Below are 22,079 nucleotides of genomic sequence, written 5' to 3'. Positions count from 1 at the left end.
TGTAGGTTGAAGCTTGTTGGTCAGCTGGGCCTTTCTGTGGAGGTTGGATGTTCTCCCACAGTCCAATGAAATGCTGCTTAGGTTCATTGGTGCTTCTACATTGGCTGTAGGTGTGGATGTGAGGGAGTGCTTCTCTGTCGCTCTCTGTTGGCCCTGTGATGGACTGCTCACCTGTGCAGGTGGACCACGCCTCTTGCCCTATGACAGCTAGGGCACAGGCTGCAGCCCTGTGAGCCTAAGCTGAATAAACAGTTAGCAAAAATGATCCATAGATGGCCTGAAATCCCCCAGTTAGCAGTTTGGTAGATAGCTATGACATGCTAATCCCATCCAGCAGCTGTATTCTACCTGTAAGCTGATCCCTGCTGAGCCAAAGCACTTTTTCATATACAAATTACAACCTTTAATAGAAACCTATTGGTCAGCATCTTATTAGCCTGCTGTTAGCTTCATTCCACAGAAAACTGAGAGAAACTAACAGAGTTGATAAAGAATAAAGAGAAATGTGCTGATTTAAAGCCTTTGAAGTGCTTCAGATGATCTCTGTCCACTTCTGTCCACTCATTCATTCATGTAAGCTTTCTAATGCAGCTTTGATCTTCACAGTCTGCTTGATGAAACTCATTCTAACCCTGAATGTCAGAGTGTTCCTCCTTCTCTTTCCCATCATTCATGCTGGCAGTGGAGGAGATTTGGATGTTGGACTGTGTTTTGGATGATGTGTGTATGTTTGTGTTGGACTGCTGTCTGTAAAGCAAACGCACATTTTGCTTTGGATTTCAGTGTCAGACAGACTTTAAGGTGCAATGAAGAGTTTGAGAGTTTCACAGTGAATTTTCCAGTGGAGGATTTTTCTTCTTCTTTGAAGGTTTGAAATGTGAACATTGTTCTGCTGCAGTCAATGGACTAAACCAGAGAAGAAGAAAACAGACTTTACCATGAAGATCCTCAGTGTGGATCAGTATAATATCAGCCTGATGTCTGCAGTTTAGTGTCAGCACAACTTTCACATCATATTCATCTCAGCACAACTAAAACATGCTGACTGACCTCAGAGTTTCAAGTTTACATCCTGGACTCTCCAGGAAACCACACAGATGCTTCACTCCTGGATCCTGCAGGTTGTTGTTGTTGAACAGGTCCAGCTCTCTCAGATGGGAGGGGTTGGACTTCAGTGCTGCTGCCAGATAATCACAGCTGATCTCAGACAAACCACAGCTCTTCAATCTGTATAAAGAATGAAAGATGTAAGTTTATTAGACAAAGTGCTTGAAATCATTCAGTGTTTCATCATCTGTTCAGAGCTGAAGAAGGTTCAGAATGTAGAAGTTTAGAAAATGGAAACTCCAAACAGCTGAAGCCAACAGGAAGCAGCTTCAAACAAACACAACAAGAGAAAAAACTCTGAATGTTTCACATTAAAGTCGTACATTTCTCATAAAAACAGGACAAAGACTTGAAAAAGTCGTGTTTTTCCTTCCAGGAACCACATGGCTTCACTTTTAAAGGTGAAGTGTGACAGAAATGGACATATTTGAAGTCCAACACCTTTTTCCAGTCACATTATTAAAGCAGACAAACTACAAGCTCATTTTCATTCCAACAAGTCATCTTCTGACCTGGACTAACAACACTGGTCTCTATGTGCAGCTGGCTGTGAGACCAGTGCTCAGGGAGCGTCTACAAAGTGCAACACTGAAAGAACATCACACACTCATTTGCTTCCAGCACTTTCACACAAACATCTACTGTCATCATTCATGTTCCTGCTCCTCTGGATTCACACGGAGCCTCTGCTCATGCCGTTGCCATGGTGAATCATAGTATGTGGCTCCATAACTCAGACTGAGCATGCTCAGAGCTGATTGGCCCGACTCTGATCAGCTGATCTAGAAGAGGAAACTCTGCTATATGTACATTATTACATCTACACCTGAATCACAACACTCACACAAATATATCAACTGTGTTTAATATTTTGGCACGTAGATCATTTATGTGCTTCAGCTCTTCTTACATTTTACCACCAACATGTTTCAAAAGGAGCAGCTTTTACTTTGAAGGCCAGCTGTCTGTGTTTCTTGTTTTCATTGTTGGATAATGGAACAAGTCGATGCTTCAGTGCTTTGAATTAGGAGTGGGTTTTAATAATCGATTCATCGATTAAAATCGATTCTGGCTTGGATAACGTGATATTGATTAATTAAAATCCTGAATCAATTTTTTAATATTAATTTATTTTGCCCGAAATGTCAGAATCTCAGGTTAAACCTCACAAAACTTTAACAACCACCAAACAGCTGAAACAGTGAATGAGAGCAGGAACACGGATTCTGCACAGAGACGTAAACACAAAGCTCGGACCCGCCGACACATCAGAATCAGTGAGATGTCGCCTTTCTCACTGACGGCACAGACACGGTCGGGGCTGAAAGCCGACAGCTCGCCGATTCTGATGTTTTGGCGGGTCCACGCTTTGTGTTTACGTCCTTTTTGCGCTCGATTCTGAAGCTGTTAGTTTTATCTCTCTACAAACAATATTGACTGAACCAGCAGCAAAAGAAGATCCAAACTACGCTTCACATAAACATCGTCATGAACTCACTCTGACTTTTGCTGTTTTGCTTCCACCAGGATAAAATCACACGTCATGCACAGCTCTCTCTCTCTCTCTCTCTCTCTCTCTCTCTGTACTTCAAGAACAGTTTCCTGTTTAAAATCTGTTTTCTGCATTATTCGCTTGCTTGTTACGCACAAGTCTACCGTTGTTTACAGCGCTGTCGGCCGCTGTTTTTTTCCTTTTACTTGCTTTCGAAAAGAAAACCTAATTTCTGCTGTTCAATACTGAACAAATTTAAACTTTTTAAAATTATGCAAATTGCAAAACGCTCAGTTGTGTCTTTAACAAAAACACTGTAACTTTGCTCTGCTTCACTTCAGCAGCATCAGGTAATGTTCATGTGTTGATTCATGGTTTTCTTTCGTTTTTGATCTACTGCAGAATATTTCTATAAAATCCCAGAACAGGAAAATCACCTTCATGTTTTTCTGTGTTTTATCTTCAGCTACGTTGACACAAAGGCCTCTGCTGTGATGCTCACACATTTGATAAAGTCTCGAAAGTGTCAGCTTCCCTTTTATAGACACAAAAATATGTAAATGTACTGAATTATAATATTTCTGTCTGAGGCAAAATTTCCCAGATTCCAATCGAATTGAATCGAACTGAACATTTCCTCATGAACTGTATTAAACTCTGTAAATGAACTGAGAACTATTTCTACATTTGAAACTATGGATTCATTTTCCCGTTCACTTCTGTACGTTAGTGTATAAATGAATGTTAGACTGGGCTCCATGGAAACACTTGGACTGGTCTCAGCTGCCTTCTTTCTGTAGTCCTTTCTCTTCTCCAGCTTCTGTTTGAAATCCTCTCACAGAGCCTGAATCCTGCTTTGCTGTCATGTTTGGGCCTGTGTTCCTCTGCTTTAACACAAACCTCACCACAGCAGCTGTGTGGGTCGTCTCTGTAGCAGCCCGATCAGCTTCTGATACATGAACATCATCACAGCTCCTAACTTCACCTTTATTAGCTTTGACATTCATGTCTTTCTTTTCTCTGTCTGTTTCCACACAAGCTCAAAGTCTCTGCAGCCTGTTTTTATCTGCTATCATCAGATCTCCAACAGCCTCATTCACATCCCTCACACACTCTACAGCCTCACCAGTACTGACTTCATCTTCACTGACTGATGGAGCACAACATGAACCTGTGGAGGCTGAAAAGCTGTCCTGACAAACATCTCCCCGTCACCACTGCACTTCTGTCAGCCTTTAAATGAACCCTGCTCAAGTCTGTCACTTCTATTTGGAGCCAAGAGGAAAAACTGTTGTTCAGTCGTTTGGAAAGACACAACATTTCTGAAAGCACTCAAACTTCTTCACATTTGTCTTCAGACACATCCTGAACATTTAGGAACTAAAGAACGTTTCAAATATCAAAGATCAGAAATATAGAAAAACAACAACAGCTGCAGTCAGTGAACTCACCTCAGAGTCTCCAGTCGACAGTTTGGACTCTCCAGTCCAGCACACAGAAGCTTCACTGCTGAATCCTGCAGCTTGTTCTCACTCATGTCCAGTTCTGTCAGATGGGAGGGGATGGACTTCAGAGCCGAGGCCACAACTTCACAATGAGTCCCTGAGAGTCCACAGTCAGCCAGTCTGTGATCATAGAAAATACAAAATGTGTTATTATAAAAGCAGAAAGTCTGCATTATAAACACAGACTGAATGTATATGAAGACAAAACAGAGTGAGGTCATAATCTGATGAACATCTGCTCTTCACATCTGTGCTTCAGCTCCTCTTACTGTGTTTGACATGACACAACGATTGAGTCTCTCTCAGACCTGCAGACTTTTAATGAGAATCTTTGTTTGGCTTTAATCTGCAGATGAAGGAGGAAGATGGTGTCACATTTAGGCTTCCATAATGTCCACAGTCTGTCAGTGAGATCTGATCCAGAGTCAGAGTGAAGACACACATGTGGACTGTTTCCTGTCTTGAATCCAGAACATTTTGAATGAGCTCAGCTCAGTGAAGAGTTCCAGCTGGAAAGACGATCTCTGTTTGCTACCTGCTGCTGTCAGGTACGACTGTTCACGTCCACACTCAGGAAAAATCTGCTGACTGTCACCAAATGGAGCAGAAATCTCATCACTGGACAATAATGATGAATGAACTCAGAGCTGCTGATATCACATCTGATTTCAGGGGAACTAAACACAGAAATGATTGGCTCGTTTTAGCTTTCTGAGCCATTAGTCTGCAGGTTTATCACTAGTTGGCAGAAACAGACTTGTATTAATGTTCAGCGCTTCAGTGTTTATGACTCCAGATCCAGGTGACAGCAAGTCAAAATGATGTTACCTGTCTGTGTCCAGCAGCAGCCTTTGAATATTGTTATAAACTCACATGGATCAGTTTGTCTTTGATTGGTTTGTAAAGTTCAAATTCATTTATATTCATCAACTCTAAATGAAAAATGTTTTTCTTCTTCTATGTTTATTATTAGAGTAACAAATTCTTATAGTTTCCTGTTGTTGAGAATTTCAGTGTAAAACCACTCGACCTGTGCATCACTGCACACTGTGAAAGTATTACTGCAGTTTAATCTATAATCCTAATCAGTGTGTTTACTGGACTGTAGTCAGACCTCCGTTATACCAAAGGAAACACTGAACGTCTTCAAAGTCACAATAAATTTATAATAAATGCTAATAAATACTGGAGTGTTAGAAAAGATGCTTCCAGCGTGTTTGTCTTTGATAGGGTTTATTCTGTTCGTCTATTGTCTGACCACTTGGGGGCGCTTTTGTCTCTTTTGCTCTGAGCCTTGGGTTTATTCAAACTGATTTTAATAAACTATTTTATGCAAGTTGAAGCTTCATCTCCATCTCCAGTGGTTGTTGCATATTTTATGACTATATTAGTAACAGTCAGAGAGTTTAGAGTAAATTAGATCTTCACGTTTGATTTTTGACACAACATAAATGGTGAGCCAGTGTCAGAGGACGTGACAGCATCCACCGAGGACCGGGGGGAGTGGGAGGACTGGGGGACCAGGCCAACAAAAAGGTGATCACTGATACAGGTCAGCAAACATTTGCTCATTTGGTGTCTTAGAGCAGACTCCGCCCAGCTTTGTCGTCCATGGTTGCTCTTTCAAAGGAATCTAGTTACATATTATTTTACTTAATGATCTACTGACACCACTGACTATGCAGGACAACCCCACGTCTGGAGCCAGTGCACATGTGCAGTTCAATTCCTGGGCAGGTTCTGAAGATGGCCGAGCTGTCGAGGACAAAGTTACTAATGTGAAGCTAATGTGGTTAACAAAGATCTTCATAACTATGTGGAGCACAGTGTGCTTTCACCGTGGAGAAATCACACTGAAGAACTCGGCACACATTTTGGGGGCCTTTCTGTTTGTTGCTACAATCTGCAAATTTCATTAAAAGTTTAATAAACTATCATCTGGTCTTTATTTTTAGTTAGCACATACCTTAAAAACTCTAAGCTGTAAGCTAATGATAGTTATATAACAGCAGATGCATGCTGGTGCAATAAGCTGTATGTTTTATTTTTGATCTGATTAGTCAAATAATCACAAAAATAATCGTTTGTGGCAGCCCTAGTGTGACCTCAAATAAGAAATGATTGCAGTTTATGACTGAGTAACTAAACTATCACCAACTGATAATATTAATGATCACATCTGGACTCACCGAGCCTTTCTGCAGTTCCTCACAGCTGGAATCAGTCTCAGTCGTCCGTCCTCTGATGTGTTGTACTTCTTCAGGTCCAACTCATCCAGAACCTCCTCTGACATCTGCAGCATGAAGGCCAGAGCTGAGCAGTGGATCTCAGAGAGTTCCTTTGATTTGTTCTCTGACTTCAGGAACTCTTGGATCTCCTGATGTACTGAGAGGTCGTTCATCTCCATCAGACAGTGGAAGATGTTGATGCTTCTGTCAGGAGAGGATTTTGTCTTCCTTTCTTTTAGATTCTTGATGACTCTCTGGATGGTTTCTGGACTGTTCTCTGTCTGACCCAGCAGACCTCCTAAGAGTCTCTGGTTGGACTCCAGACAGAGGCCATGAAGGAAGCGAACAAACAGGTCCAGACGACCATTTTTACTCCTGAAGGATTTTATTAGTGTTTCCATCAAAAAATCATCCAGAGATGACTCTTTGTATTTTTTTCCCAGGAAGTCCTTCAGCACCTCTGTCTTCCTGTTGGTGAAACAGTGGAACATGTAGACTGCAGCCAGAAACTCCTGGATGCTCAGATGAACAAAGCAGTAGACTGGTTTCTGGAAGATCACACACTCTCTTTTGAAGATCTCTGTACAAACTCCTGAGTACACCGAGGCCTCTGTCACATCCAGACCACACTGCTCCAGGTCTTCTTGGTAGAACATGATGTTTCCTTTCTCCAGATGTTCAAACGCCAGCCTCCCCAGCTTCAGAAGAACTTCCCTGTCAGCCTCCGTCAGCTCCTGTGGACTCGTCTCATGTCCCTCGTGGTACTTGTTCTTCTTCCTCTTTGTCTGAACCAGCAGGAAGTGTGAGTACATGTCAGTCAGGGTCTTGGGCAGCTCTCCTCTCTGCTCTGTAGTCAACATGTGCTCCAGAACTGTAGCAGTGATCCAGCAGAAGACTGGGATTCTACACATGATGTGGAGGCTCCTGGATGTCTTCATGTGGGAGATGATTCTGCTGGACAGCTCTTCATCACTGAATCTCCTCCTGAAGTACTCCTCCTTCTGGGCGTCAGTGAAGCCTCGTACTTCTGTTAGCCTGTCAACACATGTAGGAGGGATCTGATTGGCCGCTGCAGGTCGGGAAGTTATCCAGACGAGAGCCGAGGGAAGCAGATTCCCCTGGATGAGGTTTGTCAGCAGCTGGCTGACTGATGACTTCTGTGTGACATCAGACAGCAGCTTCCTGTTGGTGAAATCCAATGAAAGTCTGCTTTCATCCAGGCCGTCAAAGATGAACAAAAGCTGAGAGACAGCCAGCTTCTCTGCTGTGACCTTCTGTAGTGTTGGATGGAAAACATGGAGCAGCTCCAGAAGACTGTACTGCTCATCTCTGATCAGGTTCAGCTCCCTGAATGAAAGCAGAACCACCACACTGACATGTTGGTTCTCCAAGCCCTCTGCCCAGTCCAGAGTGAACTTCTGCACTGAGAAGGTTTTTCCAACACCAGCCACGCCGTTGGTCAGAACCACTCTGATGGGTCTCTGTTGGTCAGGTAAGGCTTTAAAGATGTCCTGGCACCTGATTGGAGTGTCATGGAGGGCGTCCATCTTGGAAGCTGTCTCCAGCTGCCTCACCTCATGTTGGCTATGAACCTCTTCACTCTGTCCCTCTGTGATGTAGAGCTCAGTGTAGATCCTGTTGAGGAGGGTTCTACTTCCTGTTTCATCACTTCCTTCAGTCACACGTTCACATCTCCTCCTCAGACTGATCTTATGTTCATCTAAAACCTCCTGCAGACCAACATCTGCTGAAAGAAAGAAAAACAGAAAGAAAACTCTTCAATGTCTGAACAACAACAAGAAGTCCAGTTTTCAGAAATGAGTCCATCAGCAGACAGATGTTCAGTCTTACTTTGTACACAGCTGCTCTGACTGGCTGTCTGCAGTCCAGCTCTGCTTCTGGATCTTTCTCCACACTGGGGACAGGACCAGTCTCCTGATGAAGCAGACTGGTCCCAGTATGAGGAGATGCACTGTCTGCAGAACCAGTGTCCACAGCTGGTAGAGACTGGATCCTTCAGGACGTCCTGACACAAAGCACAGCAGGACGGCTGCTCCTCCTCACAGACACCACTCCTCTTCCTCTTCCTCCCTCTGTGAACACATTTCTTTATCACTAAAATCATTGACTGTCAGTGACAAACATCCAGATTTGATGACACTGTGCAGAAGCTCTGATGGTCACAGAGAAAAGTCAAAGTGGAGAAACTTGTGTTTGAGTTCAGAATCCAAGTTTCCTTTGCTGTTCCTGCCTGTCTTATTAAACACAGAGTGATCAGCCTACAAACTCCACAGTAAAAGCCTTCATCACAGAGCTGATTATGTCCTTCACTGGATGTACTGGAAGTTTGGGATCCATCACTTTCAACTGACCTTTGACCTCCTCTAAAAACTGTTGTGGAGCAGCGGTGTCACATTCAGAGCTTTCAGCTTTATTTTGAAAGAGTTCAGTCATCAGGAAGTGAACTTCTGGGTTCTGATTTCCTTTCTATTCTTTTACAGAAGTGAAGAAGAAGAACTAAAAGCTTTGAAATGATCTGAGTGATATTTTTGAACATTGCCACCAAATTGAGTTCAGCCTCCAGCAGTAACTTTGTTTCATGATGCCTCCCTGATGATGTGATGTTTGATTACAAACCTGTTTATGTGTTAGACATTAATCACATGAACACAGGCAGAAAAAAGAAGCCAATGAAACAAATGACAGAAACGTGTTCATTCACTGCCATGATCCATATTTTCTATGTACAGATGTTTGTAAAGAACACGTGTGCAGCGCTTTGTTCTGAGTATCTGCTGTCAGCACACAGTGCAGCAATAACTACAACCACACGTTTCTGTAGATCCTGAACATCAGCCTGGAGGAATCTGACCTCAGGTCTGCACACAGAGGAGCTTCACCTCTGGGATGATGCTGGCTTCAGCTCCTTCTACAATCAGGCAGAAGCTTCTGCACCATCAGGACACAAACAGAGAGGAGCTTCTATCCTCAGACCATCCAAGTCCTAAATCAGAACATGCTCCCCTCATAGCATCACCATCAGGGTTTAAACAGGACCTTACATCATGTTCTTGTCTCACTGTCATATTTCAGATCATACCTGATTCATTATGACGTCACACGCTGCTACACTGATCCTGCTGCTTCATTACTGCTGATATTACTCTGCTCACTCTGTTCAGTTACTCTCTTTACATCACTTTGCTCATTTGCTTTGTTCTGCTTGCACTGCTCTGTCAGTACATGCTGTGCTAATGTGGCACAAAGCACTTTAACATTACATCTGCACAATGTTTCATTATTTCATTTAATGATTGTTTATAATGTTTTGTCCAGTCACAGGAGCAGCTCAGCACATTTCACTGTGTTGTACGTGTATGACGATGCCTGTGACAAATAAACAGCCTCGGACTCTTCAATCTTCTGCATTTCTTTGGAGATCAGCTCAGTGGCCTGTTGAGACCATCTTTCTATTTCTGATGACTCAGTTCAGATTATTATCCTGATACTTTCTTTTAAAATGTGATGAAATCATTTATCTGATGTTCTGACACAAATACACCAAAACGATCCCAAACAGCACAAACCACCACGTTACACACAGTGTAATAAAAATACAGGCAACTACAAATAAAAACACTTTAAAAATATAAACTAAAATTACAAAGTGGTCACAGAATTTCAAACACCCGTAAATGAGTCAGCAGCTCTCTTACATGGTCAGCTGAGCTCCATGATTGAAGAACATTGTTGCTGCAGGTTCATGACTGAAGTCTGGAGGTCTTTTTTTTGACCAGTCACTCCTCATAGACACACAGCTGGATGCTGGAGACTGTGACCTCTGACCTCTGCAAACACAAACACATCACATGAATTACTGATTAATCTGTTTAAAATCTTTTAAGCAGCTGCAAACACACAAACTGGATGATGTGATGGTTTCTGTCAGTAATAGTTGTCTCAGATTAGAGTACAGACGGCTGCAGAGACGTTCACAGCAACAGAGAAGAAATCATTACCTTGGATTGCATTACTACTACGATTGATACTAGCATTATCGTACCCGGACCACCATTAGGAATCATTTATGATGTCACTGGCAGAACATTTATAGAAACAACCTTTGAACTCTGACTCAGCAGCTCTCTTACATGGTCAGCTGAGCTCCATGATTGAAGTTCACTGTTGGTGCAGGTTCATGACTGAAATGTGGAGGATATTCTTTGGACCAGTCACTCCTCACAGACACACAGCTGGATGCTGGAGACTGTGACCTCTGACCTCTGCAAACACAACCACATTGCATTCATTTCACATCAATTAGTACACCACAAAAGGCATGCAAGAAACACAGTATGAAGGCAAACTTCTGGCTTCAATAACATTCAACAGGTCAGGTGGAAACTTTTCTCAGAGTTGATTCATGTTTTTATAGAACGATCCAGCTAAAAAAATATACCATTAGGTCAGGGGTCAGCAACCTTCAGGACCCAAAGAGCCATTTGGAGCCAGTTTCCACGCAAAAGAAAACACTGGGAGCCACAAATACTTTTTGACATCTAGAATGAAGATAACACTGTATATACTGTTTTTACCTTTATGCTTTGTGTGAACACCGGTGTGTTCACACCGAACGCGATAGAGGCGGCCAGAGCGTCAGGTTTACATGTAAAGTCAATGGAAAGGCGGGATGACCCGCGATTGCGGCTCCCGCGAAAATTCGGAAGCAGATTTGCGTCGTGAAAACGCCAAAACGCCTGAAACGCGCGTCAGTCTAGCGCGTTTGGAGCGTTTGACTCGCGAAAAAAACCACGCGCGTGAGTTTTTGTGTTGCATTTTGTGCATACGCGCGTTACGCGTTTAACGCTCGAGTTGGAAAAATCTGAACTCCAGCGTCAAATCGCGCCGCGACAACCAATCAGGAGCCTGGTGACGTAGCCGTGACCTAGGTCAAAGGGGCAGATCCAGCCAAAGCCCTTCATTCTTCAATGGAGGGCTAATCAATGCCGTAGCAAACAACCCAGAGCTGTACGACACCAGCTGCTTTCTGTACCGAGACAGGAATAAAAAGGACTGAGCTTGGAGGAAGATATGTGAAGAGATCGGGCAACCTGGTAAGTTCATTCATTTCTCTTTTGAAAGTTTTCACTGACCCGGGGAAGCCGCACAAAAGCTAGCAAGCCACCGCTATTTTCCCACTGACGTACAAATACCGTTCTGCTTTTATGCATGTTGTCATTTAGGAATATATTTTATTGTTTATTAATAAACAGCACACAGTGGTCCCGCTGTTCATCCGTCACTGCTTCACTTTTTCGCTGATTTTCTTTTTCTTTTCTTTTTTTTGCACTGTACAGCATTGCATTCTGCAGCCTGATTGACAAATCTGCTCCGTGTCGTGTCTCCTGCGCTTGCCAAATTTATCATGTTTGGTTTTGATAACCATCACGTCCAATAGAAAAAACAGCACAAAAACACCCATAACTATGAGCCTCATTCGGAAATAAACACCTGCACCGCGAGGGAAAAAGGCGCACGAAAGTGGCGGGCAGATGAAGACAAACCGCGGCATAATAATACTTTTACGTTTTGCAATCTACAAAGGTTTGCACTTTGAGAATCAATTGTGAGAACTGTGACCAATGTTCATGTGTGTGGGGAAAACAGTGTATAAAGTGCGTGACCAGGGGCTAGTTATTCTGAGAACCCCTGCTGCAATAAATGAGGGACCACTGTATATACTTTCTCTGATTATTATATTGCTGCACCCACAGGTATGTACAGCAAGCACTGATAGCTTTTTAGTCGGTGGGATTGCCTTGTGATCACCTTTACTAAATATCTACAACCAATCTGATTATATCCTGTTATTGTTTTTTTTTTTTTCAATGTTGAAATTAAAATCTAGTAGCAGCCTTCTCATTTCTGTGTTTTGTGCTGTTTTACAGGCCCACAGGGGAGGACAGCTCCGAGGCAGATGAGGGACGGGTCCCAGGACGGTCCATCGGCGGTGGAGCTGGCCATCCTGGAGTCCCTGAAGAGGCCACGCCAGTCTCCAATGGAGCATTTCCTCCTCAGCCTTGTTCCTGCTCTGGAGAGCAGCTGGTCCTTTTTATTCCTGTCTCTCTGTAAATTCTTATATTTTATATATTTATGTTTAATGTTTTTCTGTTTGAGACTTTTAATATTATTTCAAATAAATGTTTATAATGACTAATGTCTCAGTTCTACTACACAGCAAATGTTGGCACACAACTTGACACATGTAGAATTTATTTCATATTATACTAATGACAAAATATACTGATACAGTGGGATGCAGAAGTTTGGGCAACCTTGTTAATAGCCATTATTTTCCTGTATAAATCGTTGGTTGTTACAATAAAAAATGTCAGTTAAATATCATACAGGAGACACACACAGTGATATTTGAGAAGTGAAAAGAAGTTTACTGGATTTACAGAAAGTGTGCAATAATTGTTTAAACAAAATCAAGCAGGTGCATCAATTTGGGCACCACAAAAAAGAAATGAAATAAATATTTAGTGTATATCAATGTGTGTGTCTCCTATTTGTCTGGATGTGCTTCCCATCCAGAGCTGCACAGCACAGAGGAAAGTTCCAGCGCTCCTGGAATCCCTCTGTGATGGACCGCCAGTCTCCAGGTGAAGGCACAGCCATGAAGTCGTCCACTAGACAGTCCCAGATGGACGTCGCTGCCTGGGGGGTGATCTGGCACACCGTGGACACACCGACTCTGTAACTGAACGCGATGGTCCTGAAGGAGTCCCCGGTGACAAGGAACCTGGACAGAATTGTTCAATAATAGTATTATGTGTACTGCAGTTACAAAATACATTATTCAAATTCCAAAATACTTTTGTGATGTCAGATTTAAATCACAAAACTTAAATCTTACATAAAACATATTGTAATTATAAGGATAATTACAAAATGTATATTAGATAATATCTAAAACAGTTGTGTTTTGTTTTAACTTTAACATATCATAATTTGATTGGTAGCAACTTTTACCACTACAGTGAGCCAATCACTCATAATTCCTAAACATGTCAATCAGGTAGGAATGAAGTAAGACATTAATAGAAATAAAGAGTTGTATGTTGACATGTAGCCCTTTCCTTGCTTAAATCATTGTTAATATTTTTGACAAATTAACCTGTGATAAGACAGCATATCAAGATAGAATATGCTAGATAGAACCATATAACTAAAGATGAATCAAACTGTTCAGTTTTATCTAACTCTCAGTTTAAAGAAAGGCTGGTGACCCCTGTTATAGAGTCTGACAACTGCAGGGATTATATACAAATATTCATCTATACCAGAATTAAACCAGGTCTAAATAAAAAGGAGTGAGTATCACTACAAAGATTAACCCACAGTGGTCCTAATACCAGTTTGAAATCAGCAAACACCGAGAGCATACATGACACCACAGCCATGCTATCATTGCTAACACTGATAACAGCATAAATTGAATTAACTCACCAAACTGCTCACGCCTCTGGAGGACCTGATGGACCCAGGTACGGCGAGGACGTCCTTAACGTCGCTGCTCTGCTCTCCACAGTAAATAGAGAAGGGAGACTCTCTCTTCAAACGCTAGCTCGACAGCTGACAAGGATGTCTGGCACAACTTCCTCCCACATCTCCGGTTCACGCGCCTCAAAATATCATATTTTGACGCGCGATGGATTTTTCTTGGACACGCGTTGAGGCGCGAATGTGCACGCGTCAAATTAGGGACGTTTGGGGCATTTTGTTCGCGTCCATCACGTTCGGTGTGAACACACCGTTAGGTGCGTTGCTTATGAAATCCATGAAGTGCTACAGAGAAAATTACATGTTATTTATGTAATGAACACATTTGAACTCTTAAAGAAATATAACAAAAGGAAAGACACCCAGCTGAACTAAAATGATGTAGCAAACAAAAGCTGCTGTGAGCCGCCACCCTTATATCTCCTTTGGGCTTTTGGAGCCTTGACCTGACTTTTAAAAAATAATTGGAAAAAAAGCTCTATGCTGCTGAAAGATGAAAAATAGATATTTGCAAAATTCTGCCTAAATATGTATTTTACCTGGTTAATGTGTGTGGCGGGGCGTGGTCTGCAGCGCCGCTGCAGGGGGGGCGGACGCACCTGAGCGGCACCCGCAATCACGCCTCGCCGCCTTAACGTCTGTGCTGTTGTGTTGGTGTGTGTCGGGCTGTGAGCTGCAAAGCTACAGCCGGCTGTGTGCGTACAGCAACCGTGTGTGAAAAGTGGTCAATAAAGAGAAGCTGAAAAGCGTGTTCATGCAAACATCGTCGGGTCTGCCGTGATATGTTTACAACGGGACTTCTGCTCCTGAACCTCTGCGCACAGCGTCTGCAGGTCGGGGCTGTACGAAGTCACTTTCATCTTTACAGGACTGTAAGCTGTCGTCTGTGAGGCGTGAGCGGTGTTTGTTTTTAACATAGTTCACGGTGGAGAACAGCTGCTGACATAATGTGGATCCGAAGAGCCATAATTGGCCTACCTGGGGCTGAAAGTCTCGATAAATGCACGGCGTTTCGGCGGGTACACCGGCTTCCGCGAGTGTGACGCTTATTTGAGCGATGAAAAAATAATAAAATATAATTTTCTTTTTATATTTCAATATCACAATAATCTTCCAGTTTAGAACTACAAGTTAAAAAAGAACATAAATAAAATACACTTCAGCTAAATACTTCTAATTTATTTTCCCAAACCACGAGGAGCCGCACTGTAAGGACTAAAGAGCCGCAGGTTGCCGACCCCTGCATTAGTGTTAGTCAATGTTGCAACTGAACTGAAAAACAAAAGATTTTGGTCCAAAGAAACAAAGTCACTATTAATACAACACAACCCCCCCAAAAAGAGCCATGTAGACCCCGGGCTCTATGGGTCTTGTGCTCGGAGCTTGTTCCTGTGCTGCCATGATTAGTGCCTCTGTGCTGTCTTTCAGTCCAGCTTTGTTCAGCCACTGGTAGGATTTCTGGATGTCAGCCACTTCCTCTGCCTGCTGGTGGTGCAAACTGTGTTGTTCTGAGTTTCATTGGACGTCTTTGTCCAAAGCACCAGACAAAGGGCAAAGTAGATGCATTTGCATCAGCAGGAAAATACACCCCAAACTAGCATCATCATTATACAACTTTAACAACTGCCACTAAATGATACTTCATACACAGACCAGTGTTAGGTTAAGTTATGATGTCACTGGCAGAACATTTATAGAAACAACCTTTGAACTCTGAGTCAGCAGCTCTCTTACATGGTCAGCTGAGCTCCATGATTGAAGAACATTGTTGCTGCAGGTTCATTACTGAAGAGTGGAGGTCTGTCTTTGGACCAGTCACTCCTCACAGACACACAGCTGGATGCTGCAGATGCTGCTCCGTCCTCTTCCTCCATCTTCTTGATGTCAGGGTGGAGTTAGTCTGAGAGGTAAACACACACACTCAGAGGTGCTGTTGTACTGGAAGCATCACACTGACGGCTTTCTAATGTTGGAGCTTTGGCCCTAAAGTCCAAACCAGTTATTTTAGAGGCTCAAAGTCTTTAAAAAACACCAAAACCATCACATTATTTAATAAGTACATGATCAGGTGGATGAAGGAACTCTGTGTGTTTGGGATCATCATCATGGTGAGGAGCCCACATGTTACGGCTCCTTTGGAGAGAAGCTGAGGATCACTGCAGGAAGTGAGCTCATGAAACCAAACTGCTGTTTGTGAGCAGGATGACTCTGTTATTGGACCTGGGGCCCGTTCTTCGTACCGCGCTAAGTGAGTTAGCTGGATTTGATTGTTGACGATTTCGCGTGATCTTGGATCGTTCGGTTCCCCGAAGCTCATCCGGGACTTGCTGTCATAGCAACAGAGCCGTAAGCGTAAACCTGCTCGGGAGCAGGTTTACTTTATGTAAACAGGATTAGATCGCGGCCACGCAGGTATGTCCGCTTCATTCATACGAAAGCAACAGCGATATTCCACCACTGTTTCACCATAAATAAATAACATCAATGTAACTAAAGACAATGCAGCACCTGATCCATTTATTGATTTCACACAGGTCATTTCCTAAAAAAGGGAAATGTACTATTAACATTCTATTACATGTATGTGATTATTACAGATGTAATTCATATTTCAGAGTAGCAATTGTAAATTACTTCGTGTAATCAAGATGAGAGACCACGGCTATAAAAGCGAAGGTGGATTTGGGAAGCCTGTCACAGCCATGTCCTGTCCGTATACGCGAGCCACCCATTGCGGAAGGTGCAAGATTGATAAGGAGAGTCCTCAGAATTCAGCGTATATTGCGGGATAGACAGGATCCTTTAGCTCAGCGCGACAGTGTGCTCATAGAGAGATATCGATTTTCCCGTGAGGATATTATTTACTTAACCAACTTGTTGACGAGGGGGTGCAGGACCACCACCTGTCTTTTTTGCTCTGCTCTTTTCTTGGTTGCTGTTATAAACAAACAGATTATTCCAGGGTCTCTTTCCAAGAGACGAAAAGCAATATAAGTGATAAATATTACCATTCTGTAGAATATTCTTATATTTCACTTTTACCTGTTCCCATGTTCTAGTGGGTCCTGTCGTGGCTCTAATGTGTAAGGGGATATAATATAACAATATAATATAATGTAATATAATATTGGATAATATAGTGTAATATAATAAATCTATAAATAAATAATAAAGTGACTGAATAGTGGTATTGTCATGCGCTTTGGGTGCCTTGAAAAGCGCTATATCAATCCACTCCATTATTATTGTTATTATTAAATTACTTACGAGTTTGATTAGTCAGCAACTTTCTGCCAGCCCTCTCTCCTTGCTTTTGCAGCCTTTGCAGTGTTCCCTTGCGTTTTAATTAAACTCTGAAACTCCTGAAATCCCTCAATCATGAGTTCTTGCTCTGCTGCCGGAAAATACCGAGCGCGGTCCTTCGACATTTTCGCCGACCAATCAGCGGGTTGCCGATCAATGTTTCTACTATCGATGCGTAGCCCCTTTTACGACACCCAGTGATGTCACATTACTGCGTCCAGCTGTACTAATCGTCAACAGCAGGTGTGTTCGGGGAACCGGATTAGCGCGATGGTTTGGTCTTGGATGTTTCATTTGATCTTGGATGTAGTAAGCGACGTACGAACAACGGGCCCCTGCTCTGTGTTCTACATATGATCAATACTTCAAATATCTGTAAACATCTCATCTTATATTTGTTGCACTTGGTCACATCTGTGTTTAAAAGTAGATTTTTAATGTCACTGAGAGTTCTTTTCTACCTTTATTGATTTATTTTGGAATAAATTAAATATAAAGGTGCCAAAAACTGCCTGCAGCTTCAGCTCTGTGACAGGAAACTACTGTCAGGCTCAAAATGACTTCAGATTATTCATCACAGAGTGTTTATAGATCACAGGACACGTTACAGTTTTACTGTTAATGTTTTAGTTTAAAAGAATGACGTGATAAGATCTTACTGTGAATCTGCGCGCTCATTGGCTAATACCCTGAGACTGACAGGTGGTTATCCAATCAGCGTGCGGCCTCACGGACATAAAACTCTTAAAGTTTGTTTCTGAAGGGATTTTCAGATCAGACCTGATGTTTCTGCCTACAGCCTGTTTACCGATATAATCGATATCAGATATCAGAGCAACAGAAACCTCGGTGATCAGGACGCCGGGACTGAGAACAGGAAGTGGCTCAAACGTCGCACTTTCATAAAGTGAACTACACTCACAGAGTTTCTGTCGCCATTTTAGTTTTAAAAACACGTCGTGATAAGGGCGGGTCTTACTGTGAACCGGCACGCTCATTGGCTAATAACTTGAGATTGACAAGTCGTTATCCAATGAGCGCGCGGCTTCTCCCAACATAAAGTAGTTTCCTTTGAAAAACCAAAGTCTGATTATTTTTGCCTCCACTGACGGAGCCTGTTGTTCCCGCCACAGAGACACAGTAATGTCAGAGCGGTGTTAACACTCACCTGCCTCAGCACAGCTCTCACTCTCCTCCTGCTCTCTCAGCTAAACTCACTTCCTCTCTACTTACAGGAAACCAGCGCTCAGAGGAGCCGACCGGCCTCACGTTTCACCCACAGACACGAACAGCGTGGAATTATTTTATGTCATAAGAAGAAACATATTCATGTTAACACTCACCTGCCTCAGCTCCACCTTCCTCCTCCTGCTGCTCTGAACGGAGGATCAACACTTTCACTTTCACTGCTCCTCCCTAAACACAGAGGATGCTGGGACTTGTAGTTTTTACCTTGTGTGATATTTATGGCTGTGACACTAAATCACAGCATGAAAACTTCCTGCAAACATGTCACAGGCGATAAAAGTTTCACATTAAAGGTGAAGTTATTTTTCTGTCTCATGTTCAATAAACAGTGAGCTGGGAAAACTGAAGAACAGACTTCAGACGTTCCCTGCAGAGTTTCTGCTGCTCGGTCGTCTGCATGTTGCTGAGACTGAGCTGATGATGAAGCTGTGACGGGTTTATGGCACGTTTGGTTCTGGAGAAGAGTTTTACTGTCGGTGCAGGTGAAATGATCAGAGGTTACAGCCTCTGGTTAAAGTGGAGGCAGCGATCAGGACGGCTGAGCAGCAGAGGTCTCGAGGGTCCTAAAGTGTAAAAGCATCAGTGTTAGTAACACAAAGATCACAGAATGGGATCATCCACACAACACTAACATCTAAATCCACGGCAGGAACTCTTCCAGTGTCCTGAAAAATCTGTGTGCACGATGCTGAGATTAAAATCTGTCTGCTCATCTTAATGCAATATTGTGAAGTTACAATTCTTTTCTGTAAAAAGAATTTTCATTTTTGTATATAAATAAATGTTGATGTTGTGCTTTGGGATCGTGTGCTTCAATTTGACTTATAATGTGCCAAATGACTGCAACAGGCGGCTTAAGGCAATGCCATCCAGAGTAAGGATCTTGTTAGCCACAGTGTTTCTAAGATTTTTACGCCCCGTTACAATAACCTCAGTTTTATCTGAACTTAGAAGCAGAAAATTAAAGCTCATTATGTGTCTAAGACATCCCGGCAGTTTAACCAATAAAAGCGGGTATCATATGCATAGCAGTGAAAATGTATGCTATGTCTTCTAAAGCACGTATAATGTAAACAGAACTGGTCTTTGCACAGAAGCCTGTGGAGCTTCATAATTAACCTCAGTGTGTGAAGAGGACTCTCCATTTAATAATAGCTGTAATAAAATGTTCTGGCCGACGGTGTTAAACGCTGCACTTGGGTCTAGCAGGGAAGATTTCAACTTTTCAATATGAATGAAGGCTGAAAACTGATTAGATTAATGTCTGATGATCTTTTCCGTGCTTCTTCAAGTTTGTAACACCGAACATATTAAAGGATGATATAAGGTTCACAGGAAGAGTTTAATTAGACACATTTACTATTTTTCTTTATACTCTTTCTTTCTTGACCTGTTTAATATGCTTACTATCAGAGGAGAAAATGAACCTTGTGTAGTTTAAAAACTTTTTATTTAATCAAACTGTAATGTTGTTGAACTCTGACGGACGTGTCTTTTAATCTTGTCAACAAATCCTTAATCACCTAAATGTGCCATTTATCATCTTGTAAAATGTTCCCTCTGCTTCTGTTGCACATCTCCCCCGACACACTCTGCTTCACCAGCCCTGTGCAGCTGGTCCAATCGCTGCGTCCTTAAACTGGTGTGTTTAAATCTCTTTACCTCTGTTGTGAACTTCACACAAAGTTTGTGGTAACAAAATCAAACTGAGGAGGATCTGGTTTGAAAAACACACACTCGCGAGACAAAATAAAAACAGACTGCTCAAAGCAAAAGCAGAGCTCACAGCTGGTAGCACAAAACACAGTGACAACGTGCGTATCAGATACCCTCAGTGCCAAAAGCATAAATATCAAAAAATGGGATCACCAAGAATATCCTAAAAATGGCATTGAGGGGGTGTTACAGTGAAATAAAATGAAACATTTTCATCTGAAAATGTTTCATTTTAGTAAAAACAATTCTCTGTAGTCAAGAACAACACCAACACAGAGAAGAAGAAGAGGGGGTCGTTTTACTACACATCATAAAAACGCAATCATTCATCTTCCAACTGTATCTTTCTGTTCTGGATTAAGAATCATTGGTTGTTTACTGATCTGTACTTTGGGAGTCACACTGTTGTGATACTGGGGAGAAAAGGGTGAGGTTTGATAGACTAAACCATTACACACAAAAGTTGAAAAACCTAAAGAGTGTGTGAGACTGCTAGCTGTGTCGTTCAGCAATAAACTCATCTACAAATGTGTTAGTAAAGAGTGACTTGTACTTCTGTCCCATTAAGCAACGGTTTAACAAATTTCACTGCAAACTATAAAAGGAATCTGGATTTAAATAGAACATAGTAGTGCAGGAAACACTAGTATAAGGTGTCTATGGAACAAATCTCCTTCAGCGTTCAAAATGACCAAAGTGAGGCCTACAGGCGTTTCTCTCAGTTGGTTGTGTTCAGGGAAAAAGCAGCTAAATACACTGAGACTGCTCCACATTGTTAGTGAGTTAACTCTGGATATCTGTAGGTTTGTCAAACTTGGAGTGAACAAAAGCAGAAAACAGTAAAAGATGCAGACAGTGAAAGTCTGGTTTATTTCATGAACACAATGAAACATTGTCGGCAAAGTAGCATACATGATAAATAGATACACATAACACGGACAGTGAGAAGTAAAACTCGTCGTCTTACCACATGTTATATTCTGTAAACTTAAAATAAACCACAGAAATTAGTGTTTTAAAGTCATTATTAAAAACATGAGTCAGCATTACTGAAGTGACACTTTAACGATGCTTCACATCACCGTGTTTATGATGATAAAACATGTTCTCTCGTTAGTAGATGTCTGCGCTGACACTTGTCATGAAAATGTCCCGAGCCAGGGTTCCTCTTCAATTATCACTGATCATTAATAGGGTCACAAAAGATTTGTCACATTATCCCCATAAACAAAATGCTTTTATAGAAATCATTGTGACACAAATATTTAGATTCTTGTTTCACAATGTGCATGAACTCAAAATCTTTAGAGTTTCATATTTATAAAGTATCACAAAGAATACATTTATACCGTTGTATGAGCCACACTTCTTGTAAAAAACTGATTGGAAATGCGTTCGAGAAAAGCTCCTGCTGTGACCTTCCTTCTGTGAGGACACACACACACACACACACACACACACACACACACACACACACACACACGTGTCTATATACACACATACACAAAGCTGTGTAAAGCAACTATTGGCGACTGTCAAGCCTTTGAGTCGCCGAGCAGCTGAATAGGCGAATAATGTTGACGCGTCCGCTGTTTAAAACGTAAGTCAAAGTTCCAGGTTAAAACTCCTTTATTTGTTATCAAATCCTTAAAATCGGTAGAAAAACAGTGATCAAAACATTCCAAGCTTGAGCGGTCAGCAAAAGTCGACTTCCCCCATCACCCACTCATTCACAAAAATTCCCTCAGGACGTGAACAGATGATATAGCAATCACTATTACCGACACCACGTGACCCAAAGCTACGCCTTATCCACAACAGCAACTATAAATAACGAATCTAAACGTATATACATAAAATACAGAAATGAATGAGGTGGAATGAATACTACAAATGTACATAAGGTGCAGCTGC

General features: G+C 42.1%; 2 protein-coding genes across 2 annotated transcripts in view; both read right to left on the bottom strand.

The window, feature by feature from the left end:
• The window catches only part of LOC309701482 (uncharacterized protein), a 2,150,955-nt gene that overhangs the window by 2,059,908 nt on the left and 68,968 nt on the right, over positions 1-22,079 (bottom strand). The gene's annotated exons all lie outside the window — the stretch shown is intronic.
• Positions 1,928-18,559, bottom strand: LOC309700202 (protein NLRC3-like; the record flags this gene model as incomplete). Its single annotated transcript, XM_082523650.1, has 6 exons — positions 18,545-18,559; positions 15,663-15,798; positions 8,184-8,425; positions 6,294-8,079; positions 4,107-4,224; positions 1,928-1,933 (listed from the first exon to the last, which is right to left on the bottom strand). The coding sequence occupies exons 2-6, from the start codon at positions 15,770-15,772 to the stop codon at positions 1,928-1,930; spliced, it is 2,262 nt and encodes a 753-aa protein (XP_082379776.1). The 5' UTR covers positions 15,773-15,798; positions 18,545-18,559.

Source organism: Aulonocara stuartgranti (assembly GCF_965226115.1).
Source record: "Aulonocara stuartgranti genome assembly, chromosome: 23".
Classification (NCBI taxonomy): Eukaryota; Metazoa; Chordata; class Actinopteri; order Cichliformes; family Cichlidae; genus Aulonocara; species Aulonocara stuartgranti.
The sequence above is the reverse complement of the archived record's forward strand: the minus strand, read 5'-3'. Positions and strand labels throughout refer to the sequence as shown.